General features: G+C 40.5%; 1 protein-coding gene across 1 annotated transcript in view; it reads right to left on the reverse strand.

Annotated features, from left to right (window-relative positions):
* The window catches only part of LOC144522534 (synaptic vesicle glycoprotein 2B-like), a 78,036-nt gene that overhangs the window by 16,502 nt on the left and 43,874 nt on the right, over window positions 1-17,660 (reverse strand). The window contains exons 5-8 of the mRNA XM_078257685.1: window positions 16,275-16,408; window positions 12,400-12,489; window positions 11,087-11,200; window positions 10,527-10,615 (exon numbers count right to left, since the gene is read on the reverse strand). Coding sequence (XP_078113811.1) covers window positions 10,527-10,615; window positions 11,087-11,200; window positions 12,400-12,489; window positions 16,275-16,408 — 427 coding nt within the window. The remainder of the gene's footprint in view (window positions 1-10,526; window positions 10,616-11,086; window positions 11,201-12,399; window positions 12,490-16,274; window positions 16,409-17,660) is intronic.

Raw genomic sequence — 17,660 nt, forward strand, 5'->3', positions numbered from 1 at the left:
GTTTAAGTTCCACTGAAGTTACATTTTTAGAGATGATAAAAAAACAGTGAACATTTAAACTATAACATGACAGGTTGAAGGAAGCCCCTGAAGCTTTAGGTCTTTTTTGTGACTATTTTTACTAACACAAAGTGGCTCTGTGACGCAATGGACAGCACATTGGACTTCTAGCTAATCTCTAAAGAAGTGATTCAAAGGTTGTGGGTTCGAGTCCCACCAGAGTCAACCTTTAGATATTGCAATTAATGACACAAGGCAGCAGTGAACATTTAAATTGTATGATTCCTGTTGAATTAACGGGTTCATGCTAAAATAATGAACTTACTTTGAGTTAAACCCAGAGATTTGGGGTTCGAGTCCTACTAGATTTTCACATGTAGCAGTTTGATTTAATGAAAGGGTTTGAGTGTTTAAGAAGAAAAAACTGCTGTTTGTGGTTTCAGTAATATCTACATGAAACATTTTGGTGCAGAAATGTTATGGTTTTTGGTTTAATTTCCACTGAAGTTCAATTAAAAGACAGCAATGAACATTTAAACTAAAAGATTATAGGTTGAATGAATCCCTTCGTGCTTGTGTTTTTTGCAAACATTTTGGTGGAGTTCTAAGTGTCTCTGTTGAGTAAAGGACAGCACATTGGACTTCGTAGCGAGTCTCTAAAGAAGTGGTTCAAGGGTTGTGTGTTTGAGTCTCACCTGAGTCGACCTTTAGATATTTAAATTAAAGACACAAGGCAGCAGTGAATCTTTAACCTGTAGGGTCCATGTTGAATTAATGACTTCATGCTAAAGTAATGAACTTACATTGAGTTAAACTCATAGATTTGGGGTTTGAGTACCGCCACAGTTCAGTCTCACATGTAGCAGTGTGATTTAATAGAAGTGTTTGAGTTTTTTAGGAGAAGAAAAGTGCCATTTATGGTTTCAGTAATATGTAAATGTAATATTCTGGTGAAGAAATTTAAAGAATGTTAGTTTAAGTTCCACTGAAGTTACATTTTTAGAGCTGATAAAAAAACAGTGAACATTTAAACTATAACATGACAGGTTGAAGGAAGCCCCTGAAGCTTTAGGTCTTTTTTGTGACTATTTTTACTAACACAAAGTGGCTCTGTGACGCAATGGACAGCACATTGGACTTCTAGCTAATCTCTAAAGAAGAGATTCAAAGGTCGTGGATTCAAGTCCCAACAGAGTCGACCTTTAGATATTGCAATTAATGACACAAGGCAGCAGTGAACATTTAAATTGTATGATTCCTGTTGAATTAACGGGTTCATGCTAAAATAATGAACTTACTTTGAGTTAAACCCAGAGATTTGGGGTTCGAGTCCCACTAGATTTTCACATGTAGCAGTTTGATTTAATGAAAGGGTTTGAGTGTTTAAGAAAAAAAACTGCTGTTTGTGGTTTCAGTAATATCTACATGAAACATTTTGGTGCAGAAATGTTATGGTTTTTGGTTTAATTTCCACTGAAGTTCAATTAAAAGACAGCAATGAACATTTAAACTAAAAGATTATAGGTTGAATGAATCCCTTCGTGCTTGTGTTTTTTGCAAACATTTTGGTGTGGTTCTAAGTGTCTCTGTGGAGTAAAGGACAGCACGTTGGATTTCTAGCTAGTCTCTAAAGAAGTGATTCAACGGTTGTGTGTTTGAGTCTCACCTGAGTCGACCTTTAGATATTTAAATTAAAGACACAAGGCAGCAGTGAATCTTTAACCTGTAGGGTCCATGTTGAATTAATGACTTCATGCTAAAGTAATGAACTTACATTGAGTTAAACTCATAGATTTGGGGTTTGAGTACCACCAAGCCATGTGGAGGCTGTTAACATGAACAGATGACCCCCAGGACAGAGGAGTCCGGTTTTGGTGGTTGTGCCAAAGAAAAGGTATCGATTGGTCAGTTCCCTACTCCAATCATACACTTACACATATCACACCGTATGTTATTACAATGTAAAGGATATATACTGAATTCACACAAAGAAAAGGCAGAGTGACACTATTTGAAGATTGGGTTGGTCGTCTCTCCGAGCTCCTGCAGAAGCTTGTAAAATTGATGCTGAACCTCTGATGTAATAAACCTTTTATAATCAAGGACAGTGTCAACGAAGTTCCTTTCCCACTCATCGGCAACGCAGTGCTGCAACTTAATTTACCACAATTCTGGCGTCGGGCTTCGGTGTGCGACTTCTGCTTCAAAGGCCGGCTGAAAAGGGTGAGTGTTCCTCATATTTTTGGGGTGGCAGTCGTTCATGGGAGCAGCGCGAGTGTGTGTGTGTCGGGCCGCATTGAAAAGAAACCTGTGTGTGTGGCTGCGGTACTCGGTGTGTGTTGATGTGGAGGCTGGGACTTTGTTTCAAATTTCTTTGCATTGTGATAAAAAAACAAAACAAAGGGGGAGTGTGTGAGTGTACTTGGGATAGAGAAATAGGATAAAGGAAAAGAAAATTAAAGTGAAGAACAGAGGACAATGTGTAGAATACGATAGAGAAATAGGATAAAGGAAAAGAAAATTAAAGTGAAGAACAGAGGATAATGTGTAGAATAGTTTAAAAGAGTGTTAACCCTGGGCCCAACGGAATTTGGCTTAAAAAGAGAGAGAAAAAACAACAGAGAAATAGAGGAAAAGGAAAATGAAGCAAAGGCTTAAGGAATAAAGAAATAAGAGGAAATAAGGGAAAATAAAAGGAATAAAGAAATAAGGATTAGGCCTACTTAGGACGTCGTAAATTAGAGAATAAAAAGCCCTTGAAGAAATGAGATTTTAGATGGGCCGTAATCTTTGAACTTTTACTAGATAAAAAGTTCAAGTCAGTTCTGGGAACTGAGGTGTAGAATACAATACAATTGTATGTTTGCCAATCGATTCATTGTTGACGGATAATGTCCGAAGCAGACCTCTCATTGGAAGTCTACACCTAGGTAGCAAAAATTTAGGAAAAAAGGAACAAAGGATAAGGCGGAAAGCATGCTCTTTTTATGAATTGTAGAATGAATGTCGACTTTTTGTGTGTGTGTGTGTGTGTGTGTGAACAGCGGTGTTTTTGATGTGTGTGATAGGCTGAACATGTGTGATTTATGTCATGAGGATTTCCTATATTAGATATATATATATATATATATATATATATATATATATATATATATATATATATATCCTTCAAGAGAAGGAAAGGCAAGCAGGAAGATGCTTCCAGTGATCATTCGAGGACAGAATTTGGAGTATAAGCCTTTGCAGAACACCGATATGTCAGATATTCTTGATAAGTTGCCTACTCTTCAAGACGGAGCACATCCTTGGATTGCAAAGTTGGAAGAAATGTCGATAGGGACACAGTTTGCCATAGGAGATATTAAGAGACTTTTGGCTAATCTTGTTGGGGTTCCAGCTATGGGAGAAGTTTTCCAGAGAGCTGAACTTCATCGATATGTGGGGACTTCTTTATATGATCCTGAGTTGTTGGCCGCAAGTAGAGGACGTCTGTGGAGGGCGTTGAAAGATGCATATCCAACAAATGTGCATCCAAACAACATTCTGATTGAACCACTGGGACAAGAAGAAAATCCGAGAGTTTATGTGTCAAGAGCTCACCAGGTGTGGAGAAACACTACAGGAAATGATCCAGATGTGAGTCAACTGGAAAAGTCAGTTTTGAGAACCAAATTACAGAAGGGACTGCCTTCCCCGGTAAGAAGCAAATTGGCAGAAGTAGTTGGACTTGGAAGCATGGAAAAAACTGTCTATACAGATCATATAGTCCATCAAATGAAGCTATATAGAAATAAGCAGAAAGAACAAGACCGAGAAACTACCAGAAAACTCAATCAAATACAACGGTTGGAGAATAAGAGGAAGGAGAAGAAGCAGGCTTTGGTTATGCAGAACCAGTACCCACAAAATCAACAATCATTGCCACAACTCTAGTCAAGCCAAGTTCAACCTCAATTGTCCCAATCACCATTAGTGATTCCAGTTGTTTCATACCCACAACCAGTTTTTGGACAGATACAGAATTGGAGAAGAAGTGGAAGATTTGATCCATACTTTATGCAATCTCCACAAGAGTGTTATAATTGTGGACAAATTGGAACTTTGCCCGTAGTTGTAATAGGCCAGGAGGGAACTCCAGAGGAAATTACAGAGGAAGATACAGGGGCCAGTCGAAGCCATTTGGAGGACTGGTGAACCCTTATAGGAGCCTGGAGTCAGGATTCTAAAGGTGCCCAGAAGATCTGAAAGGGGGGTGTCATCAGGGCCGGAAAGAGATCAAAGACAAGGACAGTCACAAGTTAGTACAGATCTCCACAGATGAGCGTTAACATCAGCAGACTGACCAGAGAAGGAGGGGGGAGTGAGAAACCGGATTTGCATCGACGCATCCACACATAAAACGAGGTAATGCACCGACAAACACACATTTTGAAAATACACATACTCTAAAGAAGTAATTATTTCAACTTTTAAAATAAAGTTACTCCTAAGTGAACACACCTATATGAAGGGTTAAGACATGTCTCTAAATTAAGCAACCTGGTATGAAAACCTTACATTTTGTCAGTACCTGGTAACATTCTGTTAAATGTGTAATGACTTTCCTGTGACAGCTTCTAACAAGACAAGTGACTTTAGTTGGTGTGTCAGGAAATGTTAAACGAACATTTCACTGTTTTATTTTTGTGCTCCAATGACATAGGTAACTTTTGAAGATGTTTCTATTATTTGAGTGCTGCTCAGATAATTTATTGGGAAGTGATTTTATGTACGAATTTGAATTGGATTGATGTAAAGTTGTTACAAACAGCAGATTGAGAGTGCTCTTCTCAGAATTTTGTTAAAAATAAGCTTAGAACAATTGTGTGACTATAAGTAAAATAGCCTGACATTAACATTAGTAAACTATTCTTGGATGTAGTTTGTAAATGCACCTTTTATTGTATCATGAGTGTATGTCATTAGGACCAGTGCAACCTGGGGACAAGGTGTTCGTGAAAGTATTTAAAAGGAAATGGTATAACGAACGCCGTGAAGGACCATTTGAGGTTGTTCGCAGTACGGGAACAGCCGTCCAGGTTAAAGGGTCTCCAACGTGGTATCATTTATCGCATTGTGTTAAAGCTCCCAGGGAAGAGGCATCACATTTAGGGAGCCAAGATGTTGAGGGCTCAAAAGAGCCAGAAGAAAGTAGGGAAGAACAGGCAGCAGAAGGAGAGATTGTTGATGATCATGTGTACACTTCTGATGATGCCAGACATGACACTGCAATTGATGGACAGGAAAGGAGATTTGGGGACATTGAATTTCAGTACGTCCCAGAAACAGCAGAGCCTATCCCAGTGGAAGGTGAAACCACAGAGGTCACCAAGGGCTGTAATTCCGTTACAGGTGAAGCCGGTGATTCAGTTAGACAAAGTAGCCCAAGACCAGTTAGGAAAAAAGTCAGACCAAGACGCTACGAAAATTAGAGTCGAAGTGTCTCTAGGAAAGCCAGCTCAGCTCCCATGCCAGTGTACGAGAGAAAATGGTGGTGAAGGGAAATTCAGAGTTAAGTGGGAAAATAGTCATGGTAGGATTTTAGACCTGCTAGAAACATTAACATCAAGAAAGTATGCGTTATTGAATGATAAGAGAAGGTTGAAAATCAAAGGTGATTGTAGTCTTTATGTGTATAATTCCCAGCAGGAGGATCAAGGTGATTATAAGTGTATTCTTTATAATCCACAGTTTGAAAGCGAGGGATTAGAGTCGGGACTCAGAGTTAATGTAGTGACACTAGTGGTAAAAGATGGAAGCAAAAGCATAAGGGTCCAAACTGTTGAAGAAACAAAAGAATCAACAACACTGATATCAGCACTTCAGCCTAAAATTAGAACAATGAGTGGTAATTCATCTCTTCTAGCGTTGATAGTTACTAAAGGTATAAATGTATCACACATGGTTGACTACAGTGGAGCCTCGGACGACTTTGCAAATGCCAACTGCATTGGAGAGTGTGATGGAGGTTAAGTTAGGAACAACAACTATTCTTCCTTGTGGATGTGGGAAATGGAATAGTGATGGTAACAGTCTTCCCGAGTGGAGAAATAATCGTGGTGAGGTTGTATTGTTACAAGGACCAGAAGTGGATGGTATATCCTATAGTCAAAGAAAGTATTTTTTGTTCAATGATATGAGATGGTGGAAGGTTTCGGGTAATTGTTCACTTGCTTTTGCTTAATATCACATGGGAAGATTTAGGAGAATACGTGTGTACTTATTTAGAGCCGGAGTTTCAAACTGTTCCGTTGCAAAATTATTGGATAACAGGTCGTGTGACTCATAAAGTGACGCTTATGATGGAAAAAGTTTAAAGTCTGTTGAAATTTCTACAAACACCAAAGGAATACAGGAACCATATACTACAGTAATTACTCCAAAAGTAAATACAGAAGCGTTTGTCACTTTGTTCTCGGAAACAATTGAAAGTGTTAATACTTCAACTAAAGCAGTGAATTTGGTGGTAACTTTGAAAGAGATGAATGCTACGACAGTAGTAACATCCCTTGTAAATGTGACGTCAACACAATTTTTCAGAAGGTAAAGAATGTAGTAAATGTAACCCAGAAGTTTGTGTTACCAACGGAGTTAGGTAAAATAGCAGTAAGGATGTTTTTGATATTGAAGAACAGCTAGTAGAAGAAAAGGATGTTGATTCATCTGAAACAGTTCAGAATATTATCTCGAATGAACAAAATGAGTTCTCTAATTTTGGTGAAGCACTAGTAAATATGGTTGATCAATACCGTTCATTAAGGAAGGGAGAAACTACATGGAAGGCATATGGATTTGATTCTTCTGTTTTGAGAATTACAGATAGATGGGCTAGTAGGAATCTATGGTTCCAGCAATTAACTCATTCTGTGAGGTCAGTTAGGAAATTGAATGGTCCATGTCTGTTGAAAGTACCTGCACCTGGCACGTGGGACTCAATTTTAGAGACGGTGGCTCAACCTCTGTCTACTAAGTGTCAATCTTATGCTTTATCATGGTTGTTGTATCATCAACAATCTGCAATAGATGTAGTGATGTCTTTGTCAACACAGCTGTTTAGACCTAAACATGATTGCTCATGGTTAAATGGATTATCCTATATGAATTTGTTAGATCAAAAAGAAAATAAGCTAACAGCAGTTCCTGAAGCAATGGAAGTGACACCGGCGAGGGCAAAAGGATGTTTTTGTTCAAATAGGACGTATGATGGACCAGGAATGTTTATGGGAATATCAGATTGTGATGACTATATGATGACTTTGAGTAAGTATGAATGTAAGGTTAGTGAAGAGACATATAAAGTAACTTTTTCTATACCATCTAGCAGAAAGGGTAGGATAGTGATGGTTAGAGATCAGCTTTTGCCTGGCAATGTGACTATAGGGAATTTTCAAGATATTTGATGGGTTTGTGGTAATAAAGCCTATTTATTTTTACCCTATGGGTGGATAGGATGTTGTTATATGGCGACGTTGAAGCTTCCGTACGAGGTTTATACCATTCAGTTCAAACTAACACTAGTTCTGGAAGTAGGGTGAAGAGAGAGGTGGCACAATTTCATAATCTAGAATCTTATCACTGGAGAATCAGTTTGGGAGAGAAATGGGGAATAAGACTTTTTCCTTGGTATGGTGTAACATTTTTGGCAGATCACATTGATAATATGCTCACACTTTCTCCCTTAGAGATAGGGTGAGAAGCTCAGTTATCCGTGAGGAGCTCGGAGTAGAGCCGCTGCTCCTTTGCGTCGAAAGGAGCCAGTTGAGGTGGTTCGGGCATCTGGTAAGGATGCCCCCTGGGCGCCTCCCTAGGGAGGTGTTCCAGGCACGTCCAGCTGGGAGGAGGCCTCGGGGGAGACCCAGGACTAGGTGGAGGGATTATATCTCTAACCTGGCCTGGGAACGCCTCGGGATCCCCCAGTCGGAGCTGGTTAATGTGGCCCGGGAAAGGGAAGTTTGGGGTCCCCTGCTGGAGCTGCTACCCCCGCGACCCGACCCCGGATAAGCGGATGAAGATGGAGATGGAGATGATTGTGCTGTGATTTTCACATTCTCGAGTGTTGTTGTGTTGTTTAATGCCTTCTTCTTAATCAGAGGGGGGAAATGGAATGTGATTCACATTATACTACTTTTGATATTTTTTTCATTTTTATTTTTATTTTGATGTTTTAATTTTCATGTGTTGTTTTGCAATCGATACTGGTCAGTGTTTTCTTTTTTTCCAGAGCATATGGGAGAATGTGCAGAGGGGATACTGATGCGAATATGGACAATAAAATGGACTGAGAACTCTTTTTGCATTAATTGTTTGAAGAATGATGTTTACTGACATGAAGTGAATATATAGAGACCTCAGATGTTTTTTTCTTTTTTTCTTGATGCTTAGGGAGATGGGATCTAGGCAGGGACAGGTCCATTGGATGGTCCGATGGGTTGACCTGCCTGAATTTGGACATTGTTTTGATTTTATTTCATTTTCTGAGGTTTCCATATGTATTTGCTTAAACCATATCTCCACATAAATTGATAAAGATTTATTTTCTAATTGATCTGGAGTACTGAGGTGGTCGCCTAGGGCAGAGGGGCCGTGAGAGAGTTTTCCTATCTAGTTTGATTGATGGTTATTTGGAAAGAAAGCTGCCAGATGGGTTTTCCACTCTCGCACTCCATAAATTAAGTTTTGTTACACTCTATAAATTTGTTTACACTCCAAAAATTATAAGGGACCTGATGTAATGAGAAGTGTTATTCTGTTGTAATCCTACTCTTTTTGTTTTTTGAGACTTTATTAAGTCTCGAAGGGGGGAAATGTGGTATCTGACAATTTGCACTTTGACTTGGGATTTGGTGTGAGGGGATGCGTGAACTTTGCCCCACTTGTGTTGAAGCCATTTGGAGGCTGTTAACATGAACAGATGGCCCCCAGGACAGAGGAGTCCGGTTTTTGGGGTTGTGCCAAAGAAAAGGTATCAATTGGTCAGTTCCCTACTCCAATCATACACTTACACATATCACACCGTATGTTATTACAATGTAAAGGATATATACTGAATTCACACAAAGAAAAGGCAGAGCGACAATATTTGAAGATTGGGTTGGTCGTCTCTCCGAGCTCCTGCAGAAGCTTGTAAATTGATGCTGAAATCTTTGATGTAATAAACCTTTTTATAATCAAGAACAGTGTCAACAAAGTTCCTTTCCCACACATCGGCAACGTAGTGCTGCAACTTAATTTACCACGTCTCACCTGAGTCGACCTTTAGATATTTAAATTAATGACACAAGGCAGCAGTGAATCTTTAACCTGTAGGATTCATGTTGAATTAATGACTATTTACTAATAATACTCATTAGCACCCAGCTGAGTGCGGCTGTGTTGGAGTTGTCTGTCGCCTTCATGCTATTATGAGTTGCTGAGAGGAAGTCTCCAACTGCTGTTTGTGCTCATGCACCGAACAGCAGCTCAGAGTATCTGCCCTTTTTGGAGTCTCTGGGTAGCGTCCCGCCTCAAACTCTGCTGGGGCACTTCAACACTCACGTGGTCAATGATAGAGAAACCTGGAGAGGGATGATTGGGAGGAGCAGCCTGCCACATCTGAGCCTGAGTCATGTTTTGTTATTGGACTACTGTGCTTCATTAGTGTACTTGGTACAAGAACACCATAGGCCAAAGATCAATGATCGACTACATGGACATAACATCAGAACTGCGGCTGAATGTCTCAGACACTCGGGTGAAGAGACTGATCACCATCTGGTGGTTAGTTGGATCAGATGGTGGGGGAAGCTGCCAGGCAGATCTGGTAAACCCAACATGTAGTGACGTGAACAGGGAACGTCTGGCTAAGGCCCCTATCTTCAACTTCCACCTCAGGAAGAATCTTTCCCAGAGTCAAACTGACCCTCACCTATGGTCATGAGATTGTGGATACAAGCAGCCAAAATTAGTTTTCTCTGTAGAGTGGCTGATCTCACCCTAAGAGATAAGGTGAAGAGCTCAGATATCCCCAAGGACCTCGTAGTAGAGCTGCTACTTTTTAGCGTCAAAAGGAGCCACGCAAGGTGGTTCGGACATCTGATCAGGTCGCTCCTGGACACCTTACTTTAGAGGTTTTCCAGGCAGGTGAGGGATTGTATATCTCATCTGGCCTGGGAACTGCCTTGGGATCTCCCAAGAGAGGCTGTGGAGATACATCTGGACTACCTTGCTTAGATGCCTGCCATGTAATTGCAGAATGCCTGGTTTAAATCTTGAATGTTGTCACATGTTATTCCCTTCTGATTCCCCATGATTTCTGTCAAAATTGCTGTCTGCTGTTTCTTATCAACTTGGGTGATGATGTAATACATGACATTGTGAACGCCTGGTTTAAATCTTGAATGTTGTCACATGTTATTCCCTTCTGATTCCCCATGATTTCTGTCAAAATTGCTGTCTGCTGTTCCTTATCAACTTGGGTGATGATGTAATACATGACATTGTGAACTAACCTGAAAGCCATGCAGAACCAGATGATGGCCATGAAGAGTGTGGCAAACCTCAGCTCTGCAGAGAGGAGTGATGCTACGTTCCTCAACACCTGCAACAAATATATAACAGTGAACCAGAGTGTTAGTTCACCAACTAGCCCTGCAAGTATTATGACTACGTCACCAAGCTTTCAGAACTAAATATTTTATAAAGACGTGCAGATTAACAGTTTCTGTACCACTTTCTGGTGGGACCAGGTCTTAAGTCACACTTATGATCCCTCACAAGCCAAAATCCCAAAGCAGTGTCTTCTACCTTGATTAATGAATTTAAATCAAGACCCAAAAAAATGGCCATGTTAACTGATTCCAGAATCCCAGCTTGTACTACTCAGTATAGTCCATCACTGGGGAAACACATTTTGTATTGTGCACTCTGGAGGGAAACTGGCAAACAAGAAAAGAGTACAAAACCCACATCCACACTCCTCTGAGGCCTCAGTCCTAACCACAGTCTTAACCATTGAGCCAACATGTTTCCAGCTCCAATCTCTTCGTGTATTGGGTGTATTCCTACATACCAGTTTACAGAGTGTTAGTGAGCGTACAGCCCATCGTTGTACAGCTGTTCCTGTAGCACTCTGAATTTCTATAAACTCATCCTCTGCTGTTTTAGGAGCCTTGATGTGAGTCACCTGTAAAGATGAAAAAGAAAGAACATTTAACACTTAACACACAGTCTGTATCCTTTTGTCATCGCTGATGGGCCATTGACATGTCATCCCGCTTCATCTCTATATCGCTGCGTTAATCTACACACGATGAAAGTCTGCCTTAGCATTTATATTTGTCTCTTCATCTCTCCTGTGAGCAGTGCTTCTTTCAGTTCAACAGTCAACACACACCATGTCATCTGATCGCGCACATCCACATATAAAAATAATACAATTTAGAAACATTAGTGTTTTATTCAAATAAGTCACATACCTGTAAATAACATTCTTGATTTTATTATATCATATAGCCCACACACGGTACTCCTGTGTTGGGACACAATTTTATAATCTGACAAAAAGTGTGATTAGTTTCGCTTTCATTTCTAAAATTTTACATATATGAATACAGTGCATCTACATACCTTAGTGTGATTATAAGTGAATGTCAGTGAATACTGGTGTGCAATTGAGTTTTCATGTTCCATTCATTGTCTCAATGCGCTGTACGGCTGTCATGCAAATGCATCAATCGGCACTGCTTCCAAGTCTGATTTGTCCCTTATGTGTTTCACCTGTTCGCTCCCTCCCTGCTCTTTTCCCACTGTATATAATGTCATCTGTTCTTTTCAGTCTTTGTCGTGTCCTTGTTGTCCCTGTACTTGTTGTCTGCCTACCCCTTGTGTTGGAGCTTTGTATGCTATTTGGAGTATTTTGGATTATCTTCTCTCTGTTTGGATTCATGTGCTTCAGGATTCATGTAAGCCTGGATTTTTCTGTTTTGTTCACCTACATCAGTTCATGTTTCATGCATTTTGGGTCTAGAACTCAATTTCCTGCCTCGGCACTCGGCTAGCCCTGACAACGCCTGGCGTTGGCTCTGGCAGTTCTAGTGCAGCAAAATGGAATTCAGCCATCATTTATTTAATCATGTATTCTAGCCTAAACAGATTCTACATAAAAGCTGTGTAAATGTTAATGATCCAGGTGGAAATGGAAACAATAGTGGAAGCAGACAAAATCTGACACATTTTGAAAAAAGGTTTCTTGACCATTTTGTAAGCTTTTAGACAGCCGATACTGCTTCTATCTATTCAGTGCACATCTGTTAATATCACAATAATGTATCAGTACTCTGTTACATGCATATTAGATACTGTCTCACTGCTACATGTACTCACAGTAAAGACTTTTTCTGGCTGACCCTTGGCCCTCCAGTTGGTATCATGGACCTGCTTCAGGATCATCCACGCCTCATCGTGCTTGGCATTCTGTTCAACACACACAGAAACACACACGCATGCACACATTCAAACAATAATATGCAACTAATTAGCAATGTCATCACCCACAAATGAATAAACACACAGCAAGGTTGTTTCTTTGTTTCCCTCTACAAGTCCTGTACTTATTGTACACACATTTGATTCCACTCTCTTACCACTGTCAGTTAGAAGCACTAAGCACTGCATCTAGGGTTTAGACAGTAGGTGGCAGCACCTTCTTTTGTCATGGAACCACTCATTCTGTTGTTTAAAAGGGAATTTCAACACGTAGCTCTGTTGTTTGGAAATTTGGAGTGCTGTCAGTAGCAAGAAAAACTAAAACAATCTACACCGTGTTATCCCCCTGCTAGCGTTGGCACCCAACAGGCTTAGGTACGGTGGCCGACAGGGGCAAACGCCCTGCAACTTAAGAAAACACACACAAATAGACAAAACACAAGCAAATTAAGAAAACAACTTTATTAATTTGACAACACAAGTGCAGCATTCAGCAAACGCGCTGCAAATACACACAACCAAATAGATAAACGCGCTGCAAATATGAAACAATGCAAAAAGAAAAGCACACAAACCCAGAAAACAAATGCAACAAAAAAACGCAGCATCCAGATTACACAACGGAAGTTCTCCAGACCTAATATATTATGTTATTAATAATAATAATATGAATTTAATATCGGTTAACGGTCGAAAATCAAGCTGTTCCACTTAGCTGCTCCCTCTTGTGTAATCTGGAGGCTGCGTTTTTTTGTTGCATTTGTTTTCTGGGTTTGTGTGCTTTTCTTTTTGCATCGTTTCATATTTGCAGCGCTTTTATCTATTTGGTTGTGTTGTGTGTATTTGCAGCTCATTTATGTATTTGGTTGTGTTGTGTGTATTTGCAGCGCGTTTATGTATTTAGTTGTGTTGTGTGCATTTGCAGTGCGTTTGCTGAATGCTGCGCATGTGTTGTCAAATTAATGAAATTGTTTTTCTTTTTACATCGCTTCTTTTTTCGGGGTTTGTGTGCTTTTCTTGTGTTGTGTGTATTTGCAGCGCGTTTATGTATTTAGTTGTGTTGTGTGCATTTGCAGTGCGTTTGCTGAATGCTGCACATGTGTTGTCAAATTAATGAAGTTGTTTTCTTAATTTGCTTGTGTTTTGTCTATTTGCGTGTGTTTTCTTAAGTTGCAGGGCGTTTGCCCTGTCGGCCACCGTACTTAGGGGCCGTCCACATGGAGACGTTTTTTGGTGCAAATGCACTTTTTTAGCATCGTTTGGGCCCCTTGTCCACACGAATCCAGTAAACGCACTGCCTGAAAACGCACTTTTTTGAAACCGGGTCCCAGGGTGAAAAAATTTGAAAACGGCTCCCTTTTGGCTTCGTTTGGACAGCGAATGATGTCATCGCCACACCCCTCGACCTCTTACCCGCAGTCCCTCACAAGTGCACGACCACACACGACTGCGGTGAAGCTAAGCGAGCATATCCGACCTCAATGGTCAAACCAGCTTACTTCATCTAGCTAAATAGTTTGTCTCTGCTCCCTGACACTTCCCTCTGCTCTGCCGGTCCTGGATTCTACACAAAATATATTGATAACGTTATGTAGCTAACGTTAAACATCGCTAAAATAGCTGACAGCTACAGCAGCGACGTAACGTTAACGTTAGCTGCTATGGTTAGCTAGCTGTTTATAAAGTGGAAGCTAGCAAGCTAATCTGTCTGCATATCAACTCCTTGAACGGATTATAGTAACTTTTACCACGGCATATTGTAGAAAAGCTACTGCAAGAAAAACGTGTAGATTATCAAAAAGACATTGGATCATTGATGTTTGTTTGACTGCCGATGTTAGCTAGTTAGCAGCGCTAATGTTAGCGTGCTAACGTTAGCTCTTCCAGCTAGCGCGCTGCAATCATGTCCGATGGCAAACAGAATTGCAAAATAAAAAGCAATCCAACAGCACATTATACAATGTTAACAAAGACACGTTTCCTTGCGGAGGCCTTTATAAAATGAGGAGTGGTGTATTAAGAGAACGTTAGTCTAGCTAGTCATGTTATGATGGGAAGTTAACTTTTCTTCTCTGTGTTTTGGTGAATTTCTGTAGCAGAAACAGCGCCGCCTATAGGCCTGGAATATGAAGTAGCGCGTTGAGTCATTTACACCTGGATCCGTATAGATGCAAAAATCCTTGAAACAAAAAAAGAAACGAAATGTCATTACAAGTGCCTACCCATGTGCACTGATTCCTTCCGAGGGAACACAGCAAATTTGACTGGAATATTGGATTGTATGAGTTCGACAATCGACTAGTGTGGACTTGACCGGAAAACAGGAAATAAACAGAGGTATGTGCACTGGCTGGATTAACACAATTTTTATGCCTTTCTGTCACATCTACTGCAGTCAGATTCACTGTGTTCCCTCAGAAGGAAAACTTGCCCTGTTGAAGCCTGTTGGATGCTAACGCTAGCAGGGGGATAACACGGTGTAGGCAGCACCGATTGTTTTCGTTTTTTTGCTACTGCCAGCACTCCAAATTTCCAAACAGAGCTACGTGTTGAAATTGACCGGAATTCTCCTTTAATAGTCTTCCAGGCAAGGTAATTGAACATAAAAGTGATACAGATGGTTTATGGTGGTAGTGGAAATGCATGACCAAAGATTTATCTTAAGGTGTGTTTACAGTTATAACAACAGAACAAATAATAGTCATGATGGCAAGACTAGGTTTGCTCATAAATAAACGGAAAACTACTTATGTGACAGAAAAAGTTATGATGGGAGGTGATTTCCTGATTCATGGCTAGACCGAATGTACCATACAGAGGACAGCAACCTGAGTGCAATGATGCCGGTTTTAAAAATACAGTAGCTGTGTTCGAAACTGCTCCCTCATTCACTCACTCACTATTCCCTATATAGTGTTTATTAAATAGTGAACTATATAGGGAACAACCAAACAAAATTTCGAACACTCACTGAAATCACATCGTTGTGTGACTTGCGTCAGGAAGATGCGCCTGTTGTTTGTGTGATACTGTACTTCTAATACGTCCCTGAAACAAACCAAGCTCCCAGGAGGAAAGTAAAATGTTGTATATATGTTGCATGTTACATTTCCACAGTTTAGAAGCGAAAGTCCGCTTCATTTTTCCTTTTCAGTCTTCGTGGTGACTTCTGCTTCTTCTTCTCCTCTGAGAAAACATGGCCGCGTTGCATTGTGGTATACAGGAGTAAAATGTAGGGTACATCGTATGTACACTCAAATTAGCAGTGCATTGTGGGTATTTTATAGTGGACTACATAGTGAATGAAATTAACCGCGGAGAATTCGAACACCACTACAAAATGGGGAACACACTATATAGTGCACTATTTCTGTGATAGGGAACGGTTTCGAACACAGCTAGTGTCTCAGGTGGATAAGATGGCATACTCTTCTTTCCTGCTTTTCTTTGTGGTGTAGAATGATTAAATTAGTCTATTTTAAAAATTAAAACCATGTAATTTTAGTAACACCATCTTTGAATACTATAGTGCATTATGAGGGCATTCATAGTGAATTATAATGTATTCCCCCCCTGACTACTGTCATCGCACTACTGTGGTATTAGCATGGTAATCATGTGAAATGGAACCGGTAACATCTGTAAATGTGTAATACATTGATTTGTTCAATAATGGTCCTGTGTTATTTAGTTGGCATGGTTCAGGTTTAATGAAGCCCCTCAGAAACATTTGAACTGTGAACTGCTAGTCCTTCACTGATCTGCAGTCTCACCTCCAGGAGGAAGCGGGGACTCTCAGGCATGAAGGTGAGTCCAACCAGAGAGGCAATAGCAGGAAGAGCCGCAACCAGGACAAACACCCGCCAGCTGTGGAACTGGAACTCCGTGCCCATGCTGAAACCCCAGCCTACACACACACACACACACACACACACACACACACACACATCATAAATACATATCATAAACATTTGTCAATATTCTTTTGATTTCATTATCTTCATTATATTCATTCATTTGACATGGATAATAATTTGTAAAGATTTTTATAAAAATTGTTAGGTTAGCCGTTTGACCCAAAAAGCAGAGACAACACACACAGAGGCAGATAGCAGTTAGAGATGTTTATTTGAACAGTCAAACTTAATTGTGCAAAGAGGCGGAGTTTGGGATGTCTAGCTTCTGGATGGTAATGAAGCATGAGGCAGGCAGGCAATGAGGAATCCAGGGCAGAACTGAGATTCGGCAAGCAGCTCAGCAAAAGCGGAAGAGCAATGGTTGGACAGGTCTCAGCAGGGAGGCAGCAAAGCAGGTCACACAGGTAGGTTGCAAGTAGCAGCAGTTTCAGAGCAGAATCACAAGCGTAGTTTAACAATCTGGCGCTGAAGAGGTGAACAGCCCGGGTAGATATACTGCAGAGGTGATGAATGGAATGAGCTGCAGCTGTGTGGAAACTGCAGGAGTTAATGGCCACGCCCCTTGACCTAGATCCTCAATAGCCACACCTCTAGCAGCCTTAGGTGCAGACGAACACAACACAGACAGAGACAACAGGGGAAAAGGACCACACACAGGAAGGGAGAACACAGCCAACCCATAACAAAAATACAAGCCAATTAACAAAAGGTCCATTTAAACTCTGTTTCAAGAATTTGTATTGCATTGCTTTGATCAGAGTTCTGCAACTACGGTCCAATAAAGAGGAGAGTAAAAAGCCCTCCATACCCCACAGATGTTTTGGCTGATCTCTGCTGAAGTTAAAGATAGGCAGAGCAATGGAGAAAGTTGTGTGAGGTCACCGGACCCAATGCACTGATAAAGGTCTAATGCCAGAACATAGATGGATGGATGGGTGGATGGATGGATTTGGGGCATATTGTATGTGTTTCTACATTAGGAAGAAGCCTAATCAGCCAAAACTAATTAAATCAGAATTACACATTTCCCTGACTGCAGTGTAGAGAGGTCCATAAAGAGAGCCAAATTCTCTGCTGTTAAAGCCCAGCGGAGAAACGCTGGATTGTCCAACAGGATGTTTTTCCCCTGACAAACCTAAAGTCACTGAAAAGAACAGCCAAAACTTGTCTTACTCCAGGAGAGAAATGGTCCCATAAAAGTAATCTCTAGACTAACTTCCAGATAACCTAGTTGCATTGGAT

Source organism: Sander vitreus, chromosome 8 (assembly GCF_031162955.1).
Source record: "Sander vitreus isolate 19-12246 chromosome 8, sanVit1, whole genome shotgun sequence".
NCBI lineage: Eukaryota > Metazoa > Chordata > Actinopteri > Perciformes > Percidae > Sander > Sander vitreus.